Raw genomic sequence first — 19637 nt, 5'->3', positions numbered from 1 at the left:
GCGCTGCTGGCATGCTTGCGAGCGGTGCCCAGCACCCAAACCTCGCTCCGGAGCCGCGGGCACCTGGTGATTCCGCTCCCCCATGAGAGGGCAGTGAGCATGCGCAGCCCTCCGCACACTCGTGCCTGCCCGGGACCCCCCGCATCCCGGACTCTGCGGTGGCCGCTGCCTTAAACCGCACTGGCAGGTGTGTGCGTGGCGCAGGAGCCGAGACTGCGGCCCAACTCGCGGGTGCTGCGCCCGGCAGCACTCGCACAGAGCGACCCCGAGGCACGGCTGCCGCGAGCAGCACCAAGCGTGTGCCACAGCCTGCAAATCGGGGAAGAAAAGTCCACAGAATAAGTGCAAGGTTTGAAGTGGTGCCGACCACCTTGTGATCCCACCAAAACCCGTGGAGAAAGGGTCGGTGCCTCAGCCTGGGCTTGGGAAGTGCAGGAGAGGAGAAAGGAGGAGCTGCCGCAGGTTGGGTGGCGTTACCCGGAGCTGCCGCGCAGCCGGATCCGTGCGCTCCCTCCCCAGCGCCCTGAGTCACGGCCAGAACAGGCGTGTGCGGGGACGGGGACCGCGGGCTGGCGCCGGAGCCTCCCGTACTCTGTAACCTACTGTCTGTGTAAGAACAATGAATGTTAACACGGTAAATTATTATTACATTAAAAAAAGACCACAAAAAAGTGTTCTTCGTCTGCAACCTGTTGATTGCTCGAAGGGTGATGGAAGTGGCGGGGGAGCGGCGCACCAGGGCACAGGGCAGTGAGGTGTCCCACCCCAGGGAACTGTTTGTAGGGAGCTGCTGGGAGTGGAGCGAGAGCAGCCACGAGTGTCCCGGCAGACAGGTGATGCTCAAACACGCATTTGAAGAGGAGGCAGCAAGGCTGCAAACTACGAAATAAGGAGCAGCACCAAGTCACTGCATAATATACACACTTTATTTATGAATTTGTATGTATACAGACTTTCTATACACACATTACCTATATAATAAAAATGTACATGTGTATACATGGTCGTATAAATATAGAACTGTAGAAATTTTAGAACCGATCCTGTCTATTCACAGCAACTCCTCCTGTGGGACAGCTTTGTTCGAGCAGCCTCATTTGAGACTTGGGCAAAAGGGACAGGTGTCATTCGTGTTGGTTTGTGCCCAGAATTTGATGCACTGGAAGAGAGAGAATTAGTCAAGAGCCACAGGCACAACTCAGGGGCCACAGGACAGGATCTGACCCTCACGGCAATGAGCGTGGGCTCGCAGCAGGAACAAGGACAGCCCTTTTCTAAAGCCGCCACCAAAGGCTGGCCCAGCCAAGAGCGAGGACGGGGCGACAGGAGCAGGACACTCACCTCCTTGTGCAGCACGTGCGAGCAGGCCATGGGGTGCAGGTCCCCGGGCTGCACCAGCTTCTGGCACATGAGACACAGCTTGCAGGCAGCCGGGCTCTGGGGCCAGCAGCGAGGGGACACAAGGGACACAGGCATCAAGTCACATCACGTGTTCCATATTCCAGCTACTCATCCCACCACAGGCTGCGGTTTGAGCCGTTCATCCCTCTGCCCGCAGCCGTCACACGGTGTCAGAGCCCCTGGCACCCCTCTTGTGGCCAGTCCCCTCTCCCAAAACGCAGATCGCGTCCCAAACCCTAGAGTGGCTGCGTGAGGAGAGAGGCCCCAGCTCCCCTGGCTCATCCTTTCAGCCACCTCTCCAAGGGCTCGCTCCTCCCCTCCCTCCACTTTCCCTGGGGCCAGCAGAGCGCTCCAGAACCTCAAAATCCCTTACGTGCGAGGCCGTTCCGGGGTACGCCACCTGCGCCGGGGGCAGGAACATGGGCGTGCTGATCTGAGGCAGCGCAGCAGAGAACATGGGGGCCCTGATGCGACCGAGCGGCTGCAGCGAGGCAAACGTGGCACGTCAGCAAAGCCCAGGGGAAAAGAACAGCCAAGTTACCCGAGTCACCGCAGGGAAAACCACTCCTGAGAGCCGCGCTGCAGTCAGCAGAAAGGGGAGCCCAGGGACATGCCGGCTGCGCAGCCCGAGCTCTGCACTGTCCCGGGAGCAGCCGCAGCCTCTCCCCGCAGCCCCCGCCGCTCGCCCACCTGCGCCCCGGCCGCCACGCGCTCCTGCTGCTCCGCCAGCCTGGCAGCCACCAGCTGGGTCAGCTCCTCCATGGTCAGCCCCGCCATGGTCCTGCGAGCCGTCTTGATCTGCTGCAGGATGTTGGTGAGCTGGGCCCTGCGGGACAGCAGCCTGCTGAGCCCCACAGTGAGCCCCCCACGAGCAAGGAAACCCCCAAAGGCTCCAGCACCGCTCCAGGCAAGCCAGCCAGCTCAGCCCTGGGGGAAGCCCGGATCACAGCAAGGAGCGGGCGCTCCCACCAGCTTTTGCTCCTCATCCTCTGCCTTCCCTCGCCTCCCCCTAACCCCACAAGCACCCAGAGAAACCCCCCCCACCCCGTCCTACCCGCAAATCCTCACTCTGCGGGCAGGACAACGCCAAACACTCACTTGTTGCACTGCGGAAACCGAGCCAACAGCTTCTCTAGCAGCTTTTCCAGCTTATCGGCTGGCTGCAGCCTGTGGAACTCCGGAGTGACGTTAACGGCCCCCAGGCCAGGCGGAGGGGGGATGGCGGCGGCAGGGGCCACGTGCGGGCTGTGCGTGCCCATCAGCGAGGCCACGCCGGGGCTGCTGCGGCCCTGGGAGGCGGGCAGCGGCGGGGAGGGCTGTGCGGGCCGGGACATGGCGGGGGTCAGCAGCGGGAACGACAGCGCCCGGGGGTCCGCGCTGGGCATGACCATGGGGACGGGGACCGGCCCGATGGGGAACGGGAGCCTGGGAGGAAGGGGCGGGTTGGGCTGGAATGCCGTCAGCATGAAATCTGTCTGAGAAAGAGAAACGGGGGCAGAAGCGGAGGCTGGTTAGAATAAGTCTGTCTGAAAGCAGAGGGTGGCACCTTTCTCCTCAGCCAGAAGCACAGGCACCACTGGTTACACCCCTCACGGCAACAGAGAGACCCTTCCCCTCCCGTCTGGGGACAGGTCAGCCTGCACAGACAGGGGACATGCAGGGACACCGGAAAACGCGGCCCCACGCGCACACAGGCAGTGCCAGTACCGGCTGCTGTCCCCAGGCCCGGCAGCGCGTCCCCGCAGTGATGGCCGCCTTCAGCCGGAGGGACACTCACTTCTGAGGGCGGGGGCGGCAGCGTCGGCGTGGGGATCTGGGGGAGGCTGCTCAGCTTGGTGCCGTTCCTCACCATCTGAATGTGGTCGTTGAACTGGTCCTAGCAGGGAGGAAAGAAGAGATGCATTTAGCAAAGCCTCTGCCTGGTGAAGTGCAAGAACTGCTCGTTTCTAGGCTGGGAGCCGTCCAGCAGGAACTTACTCGGACGCTTTCCTTGGTCATCCGTATCCTGTTCAGTCTCATCTCCCACTCCTGCTTCGGCCTCATCGTCTCCAGCGTGGGTGGTGCAGACCTGCAAGCACAACTACACTTTCCCTCTTGCAACTGTGCTCTCACTGGCAGCAAAGCAGGAGCAACCAACTACCCCCTGCACCCTCCTGCTGTCCCCCAACCTTGAACCACCACTGTCCAGCCTCCCATGTAAGCAGAGAGGTGGGTACGGAGGGACACTCAGGTTACCCCGCTGTTTCTGAGACTGCCCAGACTCACTTGAGGTAGGTGAGGTGCAGCTCTGCTTCTTTTTCTGCTTCTTCTAGTTTCAAGACCAGCAGCTCCTTCCGGCTCTCCAGGGACAGGATCTGCAGAGAGAGGCCCCACGTGAAGAGCAGCTTTTGTATTCCCTTGGTTTGCACTGCCAGACTGTGACTGTGACCTCCTTGCTAAGCACCAAGCTTCATTAGTTAGTCCCAACTGACATTTACTGCGCTGGTGTTTTCTTATCCCTTCTTCTCTTGTCCCATGGAGAGGGGGACTCGGCCTCATCCCAACTGCTCCAAATGTCACACAGTCATTCACTATGACCTGGAATCTTCAAAATACTCTCTTCGACAACTGCTTTGCGGGTAAGAAGTCACCACTAACCTCTGCTTTCCAGGCCCGCTCTGTCTCCTCGAGGATGTTCCTGTTGATCTCATTGTGCTGGTTCTTCAGCTTGTCCAGCTCCATCTCCCAGAGCTGCCTGCAGACAGACACAGGGCGTGTTGGTGCAGGCTCAGGCACCACAATGGCACCAAACAGGAGAGCGGCGACTCCCACAAAACCCAGCGGGGAAGGGCGCTCGGGCCTTTACGGCAGGAGTATCTAGGAGCTGCTTGTGCCCAGCTTCAAGAGGATTGACTGCAGAGGCTGGGGGCACCAGGCTGCTGGCAGAGATAAAACCTGCGCAGCCCGTCACCGTACAGCACCATCAGACCCACCACCCAGCCCACCCCATCAGGAGAGCCACATTCCCCCCCAGGCAAAATGACTGGAAGGAAAACAACAACAGGTAAGAGCCTCACTTTTCATCAGACTGCTCTGCGATCAGCGAGGCGATCTTGTTCTCCTTCTCCTCCTGCTCCTTCAGCAGCCTGCACGAGAGAAGGACAGACGGACTCATCTCCTGCAGCCATGGATGCCACAGGTCCCGGGTTCAAACAGCATCTTGGCCCAGCCAGGCGCCCGACGCAATCCCACGCTCCATAGACGTTGGGAAGCTGCTGCTGACAGGCTCCCGAGCAAGATTTTGCTGTATCATGACACTGCACAAGGAGCGTGGCACAGAACCAGCAGCCAGTGCAGGGAGCTGCACCACTCCGACAGCAGCAGCTTTGCTACCATTTGCATGGCGCGAGACGGGCTGAGCGCCTGGAACCGCCACTGAAGGAGTTTTATCTCAAACAATAAAGAATAAAACAGAAATCAGAGCCCTCCAACATAACAGAATGGCTCTGTCAAAGTGCAAGGTCAGCATTCAATAAACCGTCAGACCGTCACAAACAACTTGCGCCTTGCTCGTGTTAGACCCCGAATGGAGTGACACTCTTTGCGCTCACCAAAACACTCACTGCTTCCAAACAGTGTAGCGTGTGATCCTCTTTTGCTTAACCAGTTCTACTTTGGGTAAGCGATACCTTTTCTCCCCAAAAAGCAACACTTTCTGTTTCATGCTAATACCTTCGGCCTTTCTCACAGAGTTTCTCAATTTCTGCTTTCAGGTCCTGCTCTTTCTGCAAGAATTCTTTCTTTTCTTTCTCCATCTTCTTCTTCGTCTCTTCTCGCTTGATCGTAACATCCTGAATTGCCTTCAGGATCTCCTACAGCAAAAAAAGCATGACACAATCAGAGAGCAAAGTTCCCAACGACAGTTCTGTTTTAAAGTGTCAGCAGCCATGCCAGCGGGCAGGCTGACACAAAGGGGACTTGGCCAAATACCTGGTGGTTCTTCATCTCCTCTTCCCTCCGCTGCTGGAGCTGCTTAAGCTGCACCTGCAGCTGATTCTCCACTTGCCGCTGCTTGTCCAGCACCTCCTGGTAACGCTCCTTCAGCAATGCCCGTTCAGACATCATTTTGTCCTGCAGCGGAGAGCAGAACTTTAGGGAGAACCTTCCCTGCTGCTAAAGAGGGCACGGCCAGGGGCAGAAAAGCTCAGCAATAAGAGCCCAGGTGGTGCCACTCTCCAAACCCACAGTTAAACGGCTTCACTGCCACAGCTCGGGCTCTCTGGAGCAGAACAGGTGAAGGAGGCAGTGCCTGCAGCTGCCGCATCCCCCAAAGAGGAACCGACCGCGGGGCCACGATACCCACCAGGTTCTTCTCAATGTCCTGATCGGTGTTCGCGTCCGTGTCAGCCGTCTTGAAGTCGGTCTGCAGAGGAGGGGACACTGTCAGACCCGTGGGACACTGTCAGACCCCGGGGATGCTGTCAGACCCCCAGGGACGCTGTCAGACCCCCAGGGACGCTGTCAGACCCCGGGGACGCTGTCAGACCCCGGGGACGCTGTCAGACCCGTGGGACATTGTCAGACTCCCGGGACGCTGTCAGACCCCAGGGACGCTGTCAGACCCCCGGGGACGCTGTCAGACCCCCGGGGACGCTGTCAGACCCCGGGGACGCTGTCAGACCCCCACAGCGGCTCCCACCAGCCCGCGGATCGTCCCCGTACTCACAGATCACTCCCAAGGCGAGGCAGCAGCTGACGGCCCCGGGCCCGGCCACCCTCACCGCTCATCCGCAGCCGTGCCCCGCGCTCCCCTCCCCGGCTGCAGCGGGGTCCCAAACGGGCCCCCCGGGCAGCCCCTTGCGCACCCCAGAGCCCGCAGAAGCCCAGATCCCAGCACCGCCCCGGCCCGCGGACTCCGAACCCACCTGCACCGCGATGTTCTGCGAGGGCCGGGCCGGGGCCGCCTCCGGGTCGGGCTCCCCCGCCGGCCCGGCCCGCCCCCCGGGCCCGGGCTCCCCGTCTCCGCCGGGCGCCGGGGCCGGGCCGGGGTCGGCCGCGGGCTCCGTGTGCGCGGCGGGCTCCGTGTGTGCCGGCGCCGCCTCGCCGGGGCCGTCCGGGGCGGCGAGGGCGCTCCCGCTGTGCGGAACAAACAGCTCGGTCACGGCTCCGCCGGGCCCCGGGCCCGGCCCGGCCCGGCCCGCCGGGAGCACCTACCTGGCGGGCGGCGCGGCGGGGCCGGGCTGGCAGAGGCGCGGCGGGGGCGGGCCCGGGGCGGCGGCGGGGCCGTCGGCCTGCGCCTGCTCCAGCGCCATGGGCGGCGCGGCGGGGCCCGGCCCGGCTCGGCGGGGCCGGAGCGGCGCGGCCGGAGCGGAGCGGCACGGCCCGGCCCCGCCCCTTCCGGCGCACAGCGGCGGCGCGCAGCAGCGCCGCCCTAGCGGCGGGGAGGCCGCGCCGGCGCGGCCGGATGTGACGCAGCTGTCAGCGGCCGCGGGCTTCCGGCAGCGGCGCCGGCCCATGCCCGGTGAGCGCGGCGGGACGGGGCGGGAAGTCGGGCGGGACACGGGGCGCGGCGGGGGATACGGGACACGGGACGGGGCGGCCGGCAGTCCCGCGGCCCCCAGGGCCCGCCGGGCCTCGCTCGGGCGGGGTCACCGGTCCGGCGGTCACGGCCTCGGCGTCCCGGGGCCCGGCCGGACTGAGGCGGCCTGTGCGGCCAAGGCGCGGGGGGCGGCCGCCCCGGCTCGTCCCTGAGCTTTGACCTCCCGGGCTCGCTTTGGCGTCCGCGGCTCCGTCCGTCCCGGTCCGTCCCGGGTGCGTTCCCCTCGGGAGCTGCCGGGCTCTGCGCTGCCGAGGCAGCGGTGGCAGCTGCGTGTAGGGAAGGAAGTCTGGAGCTCGGTGTCCGGCACGGTGGGATCGGAGGCGCTGGAGGTGGGGAAGGGCCGGGGGTCGGTCATGGGGAAGTGCCGGGGCCGGGGGCTCCGGGCGCCTCCGTGGGTGCAGGAAACGGAGCGGGAGCTCCGGAGCTGTTCCCGCGTGGTGCTGGGGCTGGTGGGGCTGAACCGGGCTCGGGGCCGGTTTCTGGCTGGCAGGAGCTTCCTCCGGCTGCCCCGCAGGGGAGGAACAGGTTTGGTGGGGCTCCCCGAAAGAGGAACCGGCCCTTTGCCGTGGGCACCTCGCCACGTTGCTCTTGGTGCCAGGAAGCGCCGCCCGTGCCCATGAGAGCTTCTCACCGCTGCCCCGTTCTGCCGTTCGCAGCCCGCCTGTCTGATGCCGCCGTGGGAGCGGCGGGCGCCGCGATGGAGTGCGGGCATGGAGGCCGCACTCTGCATCCACACGTGCCTCTGGCTCGGTGCTGCCTGGGTGCCCCCGGCCTTGGCAGAGCGCGGCGCTGAGCCCCAGTACAACACTGAGCCCCGGCACGGCGTGCTCAGCTGGGCTGTCAGCCTGGACGCGCCCGAGGAGCAGCTGGAGCAACGGGCGGAGGAGCTGGCCCGCAGCGCAGGGCTGCTGAACATGGGCCGCGTCGGGGAGCTCAGGGGCCATTACCTTTTCGCCTCCCGGCCCGACGGCCGCGCACCCGAAGCAATACGGAGGTCGGTGGACACTTTATTTGCACAGCACGACAGCGTGCGGTGGCACTCGGAACAGAAGCTGCTGAAACGCTCCAAACGCAGCCTGCGCTTCAACGACCCCAAGTACCCCCAGCAGTGGCACCTGGTGAGCGATTTTCCGGCTCTGGCCGTGCCAGCATGCTCGGGCTGTTTGCGTGGCCACAGGCGAGCTGTCACCTGGCAGCCAAACGGTCACTTTCTGTCCTTGTAGCCAGAGGGAGATGCACAGGGAGCTCGCCCTGCCCACCGTGATAGCGGAAGGACACTGGTGGCACCGGGTTGGGCAGAGGGGTTTCTGCTGGGGGATGCTGCATCAAACAAATCTCCCCTGACTGTCCCGTGACTCCTCCCTGTGCTCCCAGCCTGGGCCCAGCCCGACAGCTCTGGGAGCGCCTTTCCTCAGTGCTGACCCGCTTTTCCTCTCCGCTCACCGTCCTTTCTGGTGCTTAGAACAACCGCAAGAGCCCCGGGAAGGACATCAACGTCACGGGCGTCTGGGAGCGGAACGTGACGGGGCGCGGTGTGACAGTGGTGGTGGTGGACGACGGTGTGGAGCACACCATCAAGGACATACAGCCAAACTACGTGAGTCCAGCGCCGGCTGCGTGGCAGGAGGGTGCGAGGGGGAACTGGGGCCGCTGTTGGTCCGTGTCCCGCAGCAGCATTCGGCTGCAGCCCTACATGGAACCAGCCTCTGTGTTCCCCTGACTTCTAGGCTGTTTCAGCCCACATGGCATGTTTTAGGTCCTGCTTTTCCCAAAGAGAGGAGAGCAGAGCCCTGAGCTGTGGGTGTGTTTTCAGAGCCCAGAAGGCAGCTACGACTTGAACTCCAACGACCCCGACCCCATGCCTCACCCTGACGAGGAGAATGGCAACCACCACGGGACCCGCTGCGCCGGAGAGATCGCTGCCGTGCCCAACAACAGCTTCTGCACGGTGGGAGTTGCCTACGGGAGCCGCATCGCAGGTACAGGCATGCTGTGGCAGCCCAGCCGTGTCCTCCTGGCTCCCCGGGAGCAGCTCCGAGTCACCCACTGCTGTGCTCAGGCCGGCTGCTCTGTTGAGGGAAGAACCGGCGTCTGCCTGAGCTGTGTCACGGCAGGAGGTGAGAGCTCTGTGCCAGGCGGGACACGGAGCAGAGGACGCTGCCACTGTGTCACTGCCCAGGACGTGATTCTCTGCGTCCTCAGCAGATGGTGCCACTTTCCCCGGCTGTGACAGGGGACTGGGGTGCCCGGAGTGCTGCAGGGTGCCGGGAGTGCACCCCAGGGCAGCTCTGCAGCCCAGCCCAGCGCTCACCCCGCCGGGTGCTCCCTGAGCACCCCCTGTCCGCGTCCAGCAGCGCTGCAGAGCCGGGACTGGAGTGGGGGCAGCCAGGGTGGGGGGAGCCAGCACGGCCCTGGCTGCTCCGCTCGGCTGCAGCGCGGAAGAGCCACATGTGTCATGGCAGGCCAGGCTGGGACGGGTGGGCTGTTGCGCTGTTTATAAATAGGCTTAATTGTGATGTGCGCCTGCTTTCCATTCATAACGTCCTCTGCCAGCCTGCACTGTGATGCAAAACCAATTATCAGCGGTTTGTGACACTGGAGACTCAGCGCTGAGCTGTTGCTGGTTTTGTGGCAGAGGCGGCCCTGTCACCCCCGTCCCAGCACAGCGGCTGGGGTGTCCCGCAGCTCCAGTTCGGTCAGGCTGGGACAGCGAGTGTCCCTGCTGTGACCCTGCCAAGGAACGTGTCTGCACTGTTTGCACAGCTTGCTGGGACCCACCTGGGTCACATCTCTGTGTCCCTGTCCTGCAGGCATCCGCGTGCTGGATGGGCCACTCACTGACAGCATGGAGGCCGTCGCCTTCAACAAGCACTATCAGATCAATGACATCTACAGCTGCAGGTGAGCCCAGGGACTCTGTGCCAGCCAACCAGGTGCGCGAGGCGATTCTGTCACCTCTGGGAAGGGACGCAGCAGGTTTCTGCCACCGCAGAGCTGGCCCGGGCTGCGTACGGCACCTGCAGGCTCTGTGCTCCCTGCTGCGGCCGGCTCAGCCATGCGACGGGGCTGGAATATGTGAGGAGCTGCCTGTTCAGTACAAGTCAAACATTTCGTCTACTGGAATCTGACCCAGGGGCACAGGGCAAAGGCAACAGCAACATCCCAGCAGCGAGGGGCTGGCCTGGCGGGTGGGAAAGGGCAGCATGCTCCGCTCCCAGTCCTGCTACTGGGAGCAGCTGGCGGCTGCTGGGAGCTCGCTGTACCAGGAGGCGCAGCTGCTGTCTGTGACCCCCGGGCTGTCCCTTATGGTATCTCTCTTTGCAGCTGGGGTCCTGATGACGATGGGAAAACCGTAGATGGTCCTCACCAACTGGGAAAGGTAAAATGCCGTCGCAGTCCTGGCAGCATGGCTCGCCCGGGCTGGCCCTCGCCCTCCGGCGCTTGGCCTTTCTTGCCTAAACAGGCGAGGAGGGTGTTGCCACGGCACAGCGCACGTTTGTTCGCTGCCGTGGTTGCCAGCGGAGGTGTTGCGCATTACGAGAGCTGTTGTTGCTGCGGGAGGGCAGCGTGCAGGCAGTCTGGGGTGAGCTTTCCACGCATGGGCTGATTCCAGCAGGAAAATGCTCTTTCGCAACTGGCTGTGTTATTCTGACAGCTTTTGCAACCCAAGGGAGGCTCTCTGCTCAGGAGATGGAGCGTTCCCAGTGCTGGGGGTGGGAACATGCCTTCGAATGCTGGGAGGAAATAAGGGGCCGGGGCGATGGCTGCGGTCACTCTTGGTGGGGAAGCGTCTGAGCTGAGGCTGCTCCTTCCCGGGCCATCAAGCATTGTGGTGCTGCCCGTGTGCTCGGCAGCCTTGTCCTGCCCTTTTCTAACCGCAAGACAGCAGTTACGCTGCTGCTCGGAGCAACGCTGACAGCTCAGCCGTCCGTTCATGATGACAAACGGCTTCCAGTCCTGCAAGTTAATTTATTCTCTTCCTTCGTGCGGAGGCAGCCGTAACCGGCTCTGGGACACAGAGCCAAGCAAAGCTTTGCCATGCAGAGCCAATGCAGGACATGCCTCCTGCTGCCACGGTGTTTCCAGCTGGGTTGCTCTCTTGCTTGCCCATCGACATGTTGTTTTTCTAGGTGGGAATGGCCCCTGTGCAGGGTGTCACCTGGAAATGTGCTTCCTGAGCGGGCTGGAGTGGTTGTGTTTTCCGGCGAAGGCGAAGCGTAATGCCTGTGGGGCTGGGGCCTCGCAGAAGGGCTGTGGCCGCGCGTGGGTCGTGTCTACTGGCAGGAAAGCCCTGATGCTGCAGAGAAGCTCCAGAGCAAGCCCGCAGAGGCGGGGTGGGCTGGGCCTGCTGCCTTTCCTCTGCAGCACAAATGCTTTGTGCTGCGCTTGCCTGGAAGGCTCCTTTGCCTTCTTTTTTCATTTTTAATGCAGAATCCACTTAAAATCCTAGTGAGCTGTAGGATGGCTGCATTGCTGCCTTTGTAACATGCTCGCTGGGGGGGCTCAGCGAGGAGGGGGACAGACAGGACCCTCCTGCTGCCGTGTCCTGAGTGGTGCCGGTCCCTTGTCCGCAGGCCGCCCTGCAGCACGGTGTCATAGCGGGGCGCAGGGGCTTTGGCAGCATTTTCGTGGTGGCCAGTGGCAACGGCGGGCAGCACAACGACAACTGCAACTACGATGGTTACGCCAACTCCATCTACACAGTCACCATAGGTGAGTGTGCCTGTCGTCTGGCTCCTTCCTCCCCAGTGTGGAAAAAGGAGATTAACGGAAAAGCACAAAACCTGTGTGGGTGGAAGTGGGAATCTGTGGGCATTCCCGTCATGTGTGTTAGAAAAGAAACCTGTAATCCACCTTCTTGAGGGCAGAAGCTACACAAGGGGTAGAAGATCTGTGCAGCATTAAGCACAGCAAGAGGTTATTTGTTGGAGCTGCCTTTCCTGTAGATCTTCAGCCGTGCAGAACACAGGTGTGGATCCGGTTTCCCAGCGCAGCTGCCAGCCTGTGAAAGGCCCAGCGAGCACGACGGGTCCTCAGGGGCTCGGCACCTCGCAAGTCCCACAGGTAACGTGGAACTGGCTTCACACGGTCAATGCCTTTCACTGTTTGCAGGCGCGGTGGACGAGACGGGCTCCATGCCATTCTATGCCGAGGAGTGCGCCTCCATGTTGGCCGTGACCTTCAGCGGTGGGGACAAGATGATGAGGAGCATCGTGAGTACACACCGTGCACATGGCTTCCCTGGCACTGTGGGGCTGGGACAGCTCTGTCCCTTCTGGTGGCCCTGTGGCTGCCCTAGGCTGGCAGTCGGTTCCTCTGTGACGCAGGGAATGCTTGTGCTTTTTATCCGTGTCCTACGTAAATCATGCTCAGAGGGAGGTTCCTGTGTGTCGCTGTTCCCCATGTGGTCACTGCCTGTTGGGCTGTGATCCGCAGCGTGGTGACCCTCTCTCTACCGCAGTGTTCGCGGGCACAGGGTGTTCCTGGCCCCAAGTGCAGATCCCAGCTGTCCCGTGCTTGTCCCCTCAGGCACAGGCACAGTCAGACCGCAAGGGACAGGGACTGCGCTGAGGGGATGCAGGAGCACAGCCGAGCACGGAGGGCTGGGAGCAGCCTCGGGCTCTTTGAACTGCTTGGCACCAGCCCCTTCCCTCTTCTGGCACATGTGCCTCTCCCAGCTGAACTTTTCAGAATATTTTTATCAGCTTTTCCTTTTTTTTTGCCAAAAAATGACTTCTTGTCAACAAAATGTCCTTTTTGCCCGAGCCAAGCAGCCAGGCCTGTTTTCCCCAGGCCTGACCCAGCGTGTTCCTCCCTCGGTGGCTGTCGGGCTCCGCAGCCCATGTAGCTGTGACCTGTTCCTGTCCTGACGGACGAGGGACGGTGTCCTGCGAGCAGGGACGCGTGGCTGTGGCTCTGTGCCTGCCGGAGAGGAGCTGGATCCAGTCTCGTCAAACAGGCTTCCCCACGTGCTGGGTAAACTGGGGGAGCAGGGAGAGCCTGGGCTGGCACTCGGGAAGCTCTTTGTTCGGTCCTGAGCCAGGGCAGGAATCCGCACCTCGCTAGAGCACCCTGGCTCTCCTCACGTGGCAGGGAAAGTAAAACCCAGAACAGAGCTATTTTCAGAAATAATTTCTGTTGTCCCGAGCTGGTTTGGGAAGCAGTGGCACAAGGAAAATGGGAACCAGCAGCCAAGCAAGGGCTCTGCTGCACTTTGATCGGGAGTTCCAGAGCTTTGGGTTCGTGTTCAGCTTCCCCCAGCTGGCTGCTGCTGAGAGCGTGCTCAGGGTCTCAGATATTGGCCTTACGGGCTGTGAGACAGGAGGTGGTGTTCCTGCGAGGAGCCGGGGTGAGGTGCCACGCGTAGCCTGGGCACGGCGTGTGCCAGGGCCGTCTTGGTGCTCTGCCATGCCGCGCCAGCTCCTCCAGCGTGCCCGTGCAACGGTCACAGTGTCACAGCCCTCATTCTGTTGGAGACTGCTCCGAAATGCCCTTCAGCTGTGCTGCAGCGCTGTCAGAGTTAATGGCACAGCAGCCATCTGTGGGGCTTTTTTCTGTTACCAGGCTGTAAACTTGGTGTGTTTTCCTTAATGGGAAGAATTTAATACAGCTGCTGGCACTGGCTGCATTTCCGACCAAAAGTTTACGCTGCTCAGCGTGTTCTTGGTGGGCCGTGCAGTGTCCAAGCGCAGGCTGGAGCTGTTACCGGCTGGCAGAACGCCGTGGAGTCAGGCGTGCAAGGCAACCAAAGCCACAGCTTTTGGCAGCGCAGGCTGTCTCCCTGTGGGCACGGTCGGTCTGCAGTGAGAGGACGTAATTTGGGAACCTCCCGATGGCTCTTTGGAGGCTCCATGTGCCCTGCACAGTCCTGTGGGTCCCTCTGCAGAGGCCCCGTTGTGCTGCAGGGAGCTGTGGCCAGCAGTGAGGGTGAGGAAGGTCCCAAGCCATAAGTGCCTTGAGTTTCCCCCCAAGTTGCTTAGTTCAGGCCCAGTTCTCTGGGCTGGGGAGCTGTGGTGTTGTCCTTCCCACCTTGTACTGGTTTTTGCTGGCACCCATGTCCTGGCCAGGAGCTGTCTGAGAAATGCTTCCAGGCTTTTCAGCCACTGATCCTGGACCCTCTCCCCCTGCTGCTGCCCTGCTCTTGGTGTTGTTCTGCTCGTGGCTGAGGGATCTCTGGCTCCCGTCTCCCAGCCTGATCTCTGCGATCACAGAGAGAAAGCAAGCTTGTGCGCTGCAAATTCCTACCTCCGGCCTGGGGAAAAGCTGCCCGTGCAGAAGAGAGGGCTGGGAGACAGATGTGACTCACATGGGCAGGGGTTTTAGGCCTGGCAGAGCGGGAAAAGGTAGCACTGGCTGCACAAAGCCCCCGCGTCACCACCGCAGCAGGGCCTCAGCGGCCTGACCGGCGGCATCTCTGCTCTTTCCTGGCAGGTGACAACAGACTGGGACCTGCAGAAGGGCACGGGCTGCACAGAGGGCCACACCGGGACATCGGCCGCCGCCCCCCTTGCAGCGGGCATGATCGCGCTGATGCTGCAGGTGCGGCCGTGTCTCACCTGGAGAGACGTCCAGCACATCATCGTCTTCACTGCCACCAAGGTGAGTGGCCGCCCTCCCTCCCTCTGGATGCTGCGGGACGGCCACGCTCTGCACATTTCTGTTGATGTCTGCCCGCCCCTCTATAAATCTCTTGTTGTCTGGCGCCCAGCAAAAGGATTGGATTTCCCCCTCACCCGTTGTTCCACTCAGGAACGCAGCTGAGGCATTTTCCCCTGTCACGATAATAAATGGGGTATTTGCTCCAGGAATGCCTCCGTCTGCCAGTGCACGGCTCTTCGGGGGCTCACCATGCCTCCTCCGCACGGTGACAGCCAGGAGCTCTGCCCCGCTCTGCCCCTTCCTCAGGCTCTGCGGAGTCGGGCTCTTGGAAGCAGAAGAGCTCAGCAGCAAACACAGCCCATCCTCTCTCTGCGGAGAGCAGGGCTGGGCACTGGCTGGAGCTGGAGCTGGAGCTCAACTTGGGGACAGGGCCGCTCCTGCAGCCCTCGGGAGCCACGGCCCCTGTCCAGCCAGCGCCGCACTCGCTCTGGCTCGGGGCAGCATTTTCCACAGCTGCCAGCCCGCGTTGCCAGAACGCTGCAAGCTGATAAGTGATGGGACCCAGAACTGTCCTGCCCCGGCCCTTGTTGATTTAAAGGACTTGGTTCCTTCTCCCCAAGCTTTCTGCCACTGCTGGGCTGTGGCTCGGGCAGGAGGCAGGCGGCAGCTGGGATGTTTCAGAGCAGAGGTATTTGTGCCCTTTTGTGCTGCTGGATTTCCTTTCTGAGGAGCTGGGAAGCCTGTTTGTCCCAGGACTTGTTTCAAACAATGGCCAACCTGTTTCTTTCTAATAAGGCCATGAGGGTTTGCTGCCCTGCCACTGCTGCGGGATATTTCTGACCCTCTTTGCTTTTGGGTCAGGTTCCCATTGCTCCAGGCTTGCGGGGTGTCCCCCAAGGTGTTCTCTAAGGTGACAAGCGTGCCCTGCGTTTCTTTTCAGTATGAGGATCGTCACGCCAAGTGGGACACCAACCAGGCTGGCTTCAGCCACAGCCACCAGCATGGCTTCGGCTTGCTGAACGCCTGGAGGCTGGTGAACGCGGCCAAGGTAACTCCCCTGTTCCATGGTCACGCAGAGCAACCCAGCCGGATGGCAGGGACGGGGCTGTCACCACAGGGTGACACCGTTGCCGCTCAGGGCCAGTGCTTTGGCCGTCATCCTGCCAGCCCTTGCTACGAGGCTGCTTTTGGTATGAAGTCATGAGGCTTTCGGCAACGCCTGAAACCTTCCCCCGGGCTCCCGCGCTCCCAGCACTATATATAGCCATGGAGAGCCTGGGCCGGTGGGACGACAGCTCTGATTCATGGCCAGGGAGCTTCGTCAGCAGCCCCAGCACCTTCTCTCCACGCAGCGGGCTGTAAGGAGGATATCATGCCCCAGGAAACACTGCGCTCTCAGCTGCTGGCTGTGGGCCGCGTGTCCTGGGGGCTGCCGGGGGAGCGGTGTGCTCAGAGTGGGCAGCGGCATCCCCGTCCTCCCCGCGCCTGCAGTCACGGGTACTGGGACACCTCCCTTTGGCACTTGGTCCTCCCTCAGCTGTGCCAGCAATGTCCCCTCCCTCACAGGGGTTCCCAGGCTGCTCTCTCTCCCTGCAGCCTCTGGGTTCTGCCACATCTCCTGCCCCACTGCGCTGGGCTTGGAACAGAGCGGCTTCCAGTAACCACTCAAAGCCACTCAGGTGCTGGAGGCGGCAAACCTAGAGCCGGGGAGTCCTGAGCGTCTGTCAGCCCCTCCAACCCGCAGCCTCCTCCCAGCGGGGTCTTCCTCCATGGCAGCCCCACAGCGCTGGCTGCGGCCCCGGTGCTGCCAGGTTCCATGCTTGTGAGCGTGGGGGAAAGGCGAGGGGTGTGCGGGAAGGGCACGGCCTTGCGCTGAGTCCTCTCGCCTTTCCCTGGCAGATCTGGGAGTCCGTCCCGTACCTCGCCTCCTACGTGAGCCCGGCGCTGCGGGCGGGCAGGAGCATCCCGCTGCTCCCACGGGAGCTGGAGGTGGCCTGGAATGGTAAGAGCAGGTGTGCCACGCCGGAGCACATGCGCGGGCACGCCAAGGCCGGGCTCCGGCCATTCCCGCTGGCATGGAGCGCAGGCGGCCTGGCTGGGCTGTGTGAGGCCACGAAGGGGTTAAGTGCTGGGCTGCCCGAGGTTTTTCCTCTCCCTTCCCGCTGCCCTTCCCCAGGGGAGCTGCCTCTGCTGTGGTCCCCTCCGTGATAACTCCAGCCCCAGATTGATGTCTCGGAGCAGCCAGACAGGCATGAGCGAGCTGGGCCAGGCTGGGCAGCGGCCAGACCTGCTCCTCTGCCTTTGACCATTTTAGGTAACGCTCCAGCTCCCGACTTGGCCGGTCGCTGGCCACAGAAACACGGCGCTGCAACCAGCACGGAGCAGAGCTCAGCCACAGGCCCTTTCCGGACCCGGCAGGGCCCGGCTCCCTGGCCCACCAAAGATGCCGTCCCAGGCCCTGCGCCCCTCGCTGCCCGCTCCTGGCAGAGCCGCGGGGGGTTTGCAGGGCTGTTCCCCAGGATGCAGGGAGCCCGGCAGGCTGGCACCCCTGGCCGGTGGGGCCAGGACACGGCTCCCTGTGCGGGGGACGTGTGGGGGAGGGCTCGGCTCAGGCAGGGGCAACTGGGAGGATGCAGAGGCGAGGGGATGTCCCCTCAGGGCTGGCTGGAAGTGGGATCTCTGTCCCCACCAGCACGGCAAACCCTGCCTTCCCTTTCCCAGTCAGCGCCGCTGACCTGCAGCTCTCCGGCATGAGGACGCTGGAGCACGTGGCGGTCACTGTCACCATAACCCATCCCCGCCGCGGCAACCTGGAGATCAGGCTCTTCTGCCCCAGCGGCGTGATGTCCCTGATAGGGACCGCCAGGAGCATGGACTCGTAAGCCCGGGGGGACGGGTGCGGTGGCCCTCGCTGCAGAGGGGACACCCATGTCCAGCCTCGCGGCTCAGCTCCATGACCCTCTCATGGGTTGTTTCTCCTCAACCCTTTGGCAGGGACCCCAATGGCTTCGCTGACTGGACTTTCTCCACGGTGCGGTGCTGGGGCGAGGAAGCGCAGGGCACGTACAGACTGGTCATCAGGGACATCGGTGAGTCCTGCTTGCCCTCCGTGCCGTGTCCCGGGGAGCTGCCAGCTCAGCCCCTGCACAGCTGCGGCGTTGCTCCGTGTGCTGTCACCCGGCTGGCTGGGAGAGTTCCCGCTGGTCCAACCAGTTTCCTCCCCAGGAGACGAGAGCCTCAGGCCTGGGACCCTGAAGCAGTGGCAGCTGACCCTGTACGGCTCCTCCTGGTCCCCAGCGGAGATGAAGGAGCGGCAGAGGTAGGACACCGTGGCCCATCTCGGTGGGGAGACGGACGGTGGAGGGCTAAGGGACACAACCAGAAGTCCCCCAGGGCGCTGGGGTGCCCTCCGCACCCGCACAGGGAGCTGTGGGCTGCAGAAAACAGCTCCGCCGGCTGGGTCTGACCCCAGAGGGCCACCCTCTGTGGTGGGAGTGGCACTGCAGACCCTTGGTGGCATTCGGGAGCCTCCCTGGTGCAGCGGGACCCCCACGGGTGCCTCTGTCCCCCAGGCTGCTGGAGGAAGCCATGAGCGGACGGTACCTGAGCAGCGACTTCTCACTGCCCTGCCCACCGGGGCTGCAGATCCCCGAGGAGCAGCGCTACACCATCACAGCCAACACCCTCAAGGTGAGAGCCCCAAGGGGGACTCCCCGTCCTCTGTGGGGGGCTGGGGGAGCAGGAACCTGCCCCCAAGTCCTGCCAGTGCTGTGCTGGGCGCCGGCGGGGCTGTGGGCTGCTCCAGGGCTCTGTTTCTGAAGGGCTTTCCTCCTCCGCAGACCCTCCTGCTGCTGGGCTGCTTTGCCGTGTTCTGGACGTTCTACTACATGCTGGAAGTTTGTCTGAGCAGGAACAACGTGGGGCTGGACCTGAGCTGCACCGGCTCTGCCGCCTGCAAGTGGTACCAGCAGGGAGGGAAGCACCGAGCCCTGGAGAGCGGCCTGGAGATGGAATCGGTGCCACTCTACCGCGAGAAGGACGCGGATGACGTGGAGATGGAGTGTGAGCACCCGCAGCCCACTCAGCAGGACGAGGGGGAGGAGGAGGGGTCCTGGACCCCCACCCACCCTGAACTCAGCGGCAGAGCCGCAAGCTTCCCCGAGGCAGCCCCGGTCAGTGCGGGGCACCGGGGCCACGAGGCGCCGACTGAGCTGCTCTTGGAGGACAGGGAGCACCAGCCGTGCTAGCAGGGCCGGGGCCTGGCCTGCGTCCCCCCCGGCCCGGGACATCCTTCCCGAGCGCGGGCAGCGGGGACATCCTGAGCCACCGTTGCCGTCGTGGCCTGCAGAAGGCAGTGTGGAAAGTGGCTCAGAACCACGGAGAAAGTGCTGGCAGCGGAAGGGGAGCTGCCCTTCCCCTCGCTCTGGAGAATGGAGTAAGCCTTAAACCCCTTCCAAAGGGAGCCTGCCCAGTAGCGGCGCTCGGGGCGTCCCTCTGCGCTGGGGCACCACGCTGGTGCCACCGTGGTGGCCATGGCAGAGCCACACAGGGAGTCCCCTGCACGCCACGGCTCCTGCGGCCTCTCCGCACAGGGAAGGAGCGTCGCTGTGTCCCCAGTTTCTGCAGGGTGAGCCTAGGAAACGCAGCAGGGACTCCACGGCAGGTGGCAGCAGGTGTGGTGGCAGCAGGAGCTCCCTGCGGCGCTTCCCTGTGGCCTCCCCGCTGCTGGTGGGGGCCTCGCTTTGTGCCCTGAGGGACGAGGCCGCGGGCGATGCCCCTTGTGAGCCTGGAAGGGGAGGTTGAGTTGCGCTGGCAGTGGCTCATCTGCACGCAGGGTTGGCTTGTTCACGTCTCTTTGGGTTCGTCGATTTATTTTTTTAAGTGGGGGTTTGTTTTTTAATCAGCAAAGCCCTTTTGTGTAGCTTTCCAAATAAAGTCTTAAAAACCCTCCTCTCCCACATCTGTCACTCCTCTTCCCTCCCAGCAGATCCTGGCTGTGGGAACATGCGTCACCCGGCCCCTCCCAGCCCTGGGGACCCTGGGGACAGCGTGCGGGGTC

The 19637-nt window shown here is 63.0% G+C and overlaps 2 protein-coding genes across 5 annotated transcripts; one reads left to right on the top strand and one right to left on the bottom strand.

The window, feature by feature from the left end:
* Positions 1 to 910: 910 nt before the first annotated feature.
* Positions 911 to 6772, bottom strand: RNF214 (ring finger protein 214). Its single transcript, XM_065652106.1, has 15 exons — positions 6595 to 6772; positions 6306 to 6516; positions 5744 to 5803; positions 5371 to 5511; positions 5113 to 5252; positions 4458 to 4526; positions 4039 to 4135; positions 3667 to 3755; positions 3379 to 3481; positions 3179 to 3277; positions 2500 to 2876; positions 2092 to 2227; positions 1775 to 1882; positions 1342 to 1437; positions 911 to 1159 (listed from the first exon to the last, which is right to left on the bottom strand). The coding sequence occupies exons 1-15, from the start codon at positions 6690 to 6692 to the stop codon at positions 1094 to 1096; spliced, it is 1890 nt and encodes a 629-aa protein (XP_065508178.1). The 5' UTR covers positions 6693 to 6772; the 3' UTR covers positions 911 to 1093.
* Positions 6773 to 6851: 79 nt separating this feature from the next.
* On the top strand, positions 6852 to 19519 carry PCSK7 (proprotein convertase subtilisin/kexin type 7). Of its 4 annotated transcripts, XR_010607656.1 has the most exons (17): positions 7262 to 7308; positions 7636 to 8097; positions 8442 to 8576; positions 8793 to 8958; positions 9790 to 9880; positions 10304 to 10358; positions 11554 to 11692; positions 12092 to 12192; positions 14411 to 14578; positions 15519 to 15626; positions 16478 to 16580; positions 17300 to 17456; positions 17573 to 17667; positions 17804 to 17897; positions 18151 to 18268; positions 18418 to 19013; positions 19171 to 19519. XR_010607656.1 is itself a non-coding variant. In XM_065652101.1 (16 exons), exons 2-16 carry the CDS (start codon positions 7648 to 7650, stop codon positions 18823 to 18825), a joined length of 2388 nt encoding a protein of 795 aa, XP_065508173.1. In that variant the 5' UTR covers positions 6852 to 6901; positions 7636 to 7647; the 3' UTR covers positions 18826 to 19519. The 4 variants fall into 4 exon arrangements, 3 of the variants coding, with proteins under 3 accessions (XP_065508173.1, XP_065508172.1, XP_065508174.1); XM_065652101.1 differs by lacking the exon at positions 7262 to 7308 and adding an exon at positions 6852 to 6901 and having other exon boundaries at positions 18418 to 19519; XM_065652100.1 differs by having other exon boundaries at positions 18418 to 19519.
* The last annotated feature ends 118 nt before the right edge of the window (positions 19520 to 19637 follow it).

The sequence above is a fragment of the Caloenas nicobarica genome, chromosome 26, assembly GCF_036013445.1.
Source record: "Caloenas nicobarica isolate bCalNic1 chromosome 26, bCalNic1.hap1, whole genome shotgun sequence".
In the NCBI taxonomy this organism is placed as follows: domain Eukaryota; kingdom Metazoa; phylum Chordata; class Aves; order Columbiformes; family Columbidae; genus Caloenas; species Caloenas nicobarica.
Note: the sequence above shows the minus strand (reverse complement) of the source record. Positions and strands in the feature narration are given on the sequence as shown.

Excerpts from the sequence above, each read along its gene's own strand:
- RNF214 (XM_065652106.1), bottom strand. The coding sequence starts at position 6,692 with ATGGCGCTGGAGCAGGCGCAGGCCGACGGCCCCGCCGCCGCCCCGGGC. Across the intron at positions 3,278-3,378 it reads TGACCAAGGAAAGCGTCCGA|GACCAGTTCAACGACCACAT; the intron begins GTAAGTTCCTGC and ends CCTCCCTGCTAG. Across the intron at positions 1,160-1,341 it reads CGCACGTGCTGCACAAGGAG|TGCATCAAATTCTGGGCACA; the intron begins GTGAGTGTCCTG and ends TCTCTCTTCCAG.
- PCSK7 (XM_065652101.1), top strand. The coding sequence starts at position 7,648 with ATGCCGCCGTGGGAGCGGCGGGCGCCGCGATGGAGTGCGGGCATGGAG. Across the intron at positions 8,959-9,789 it reads CTACGGGAGCCGCATCGCAG|GCATCCGCGTGCTGGATGGG; the intron begins GTACAGGCATGC and ends CCTGTCCTGCAG. Across the intron at positions 17,457-17,572 it reads ACCGCCAGGAGCATGGACTC|GGACCCCAATGGCTTCGCTG; the intron begins GTAAGCCCGGGG and ends ACCCTTTGGCAG.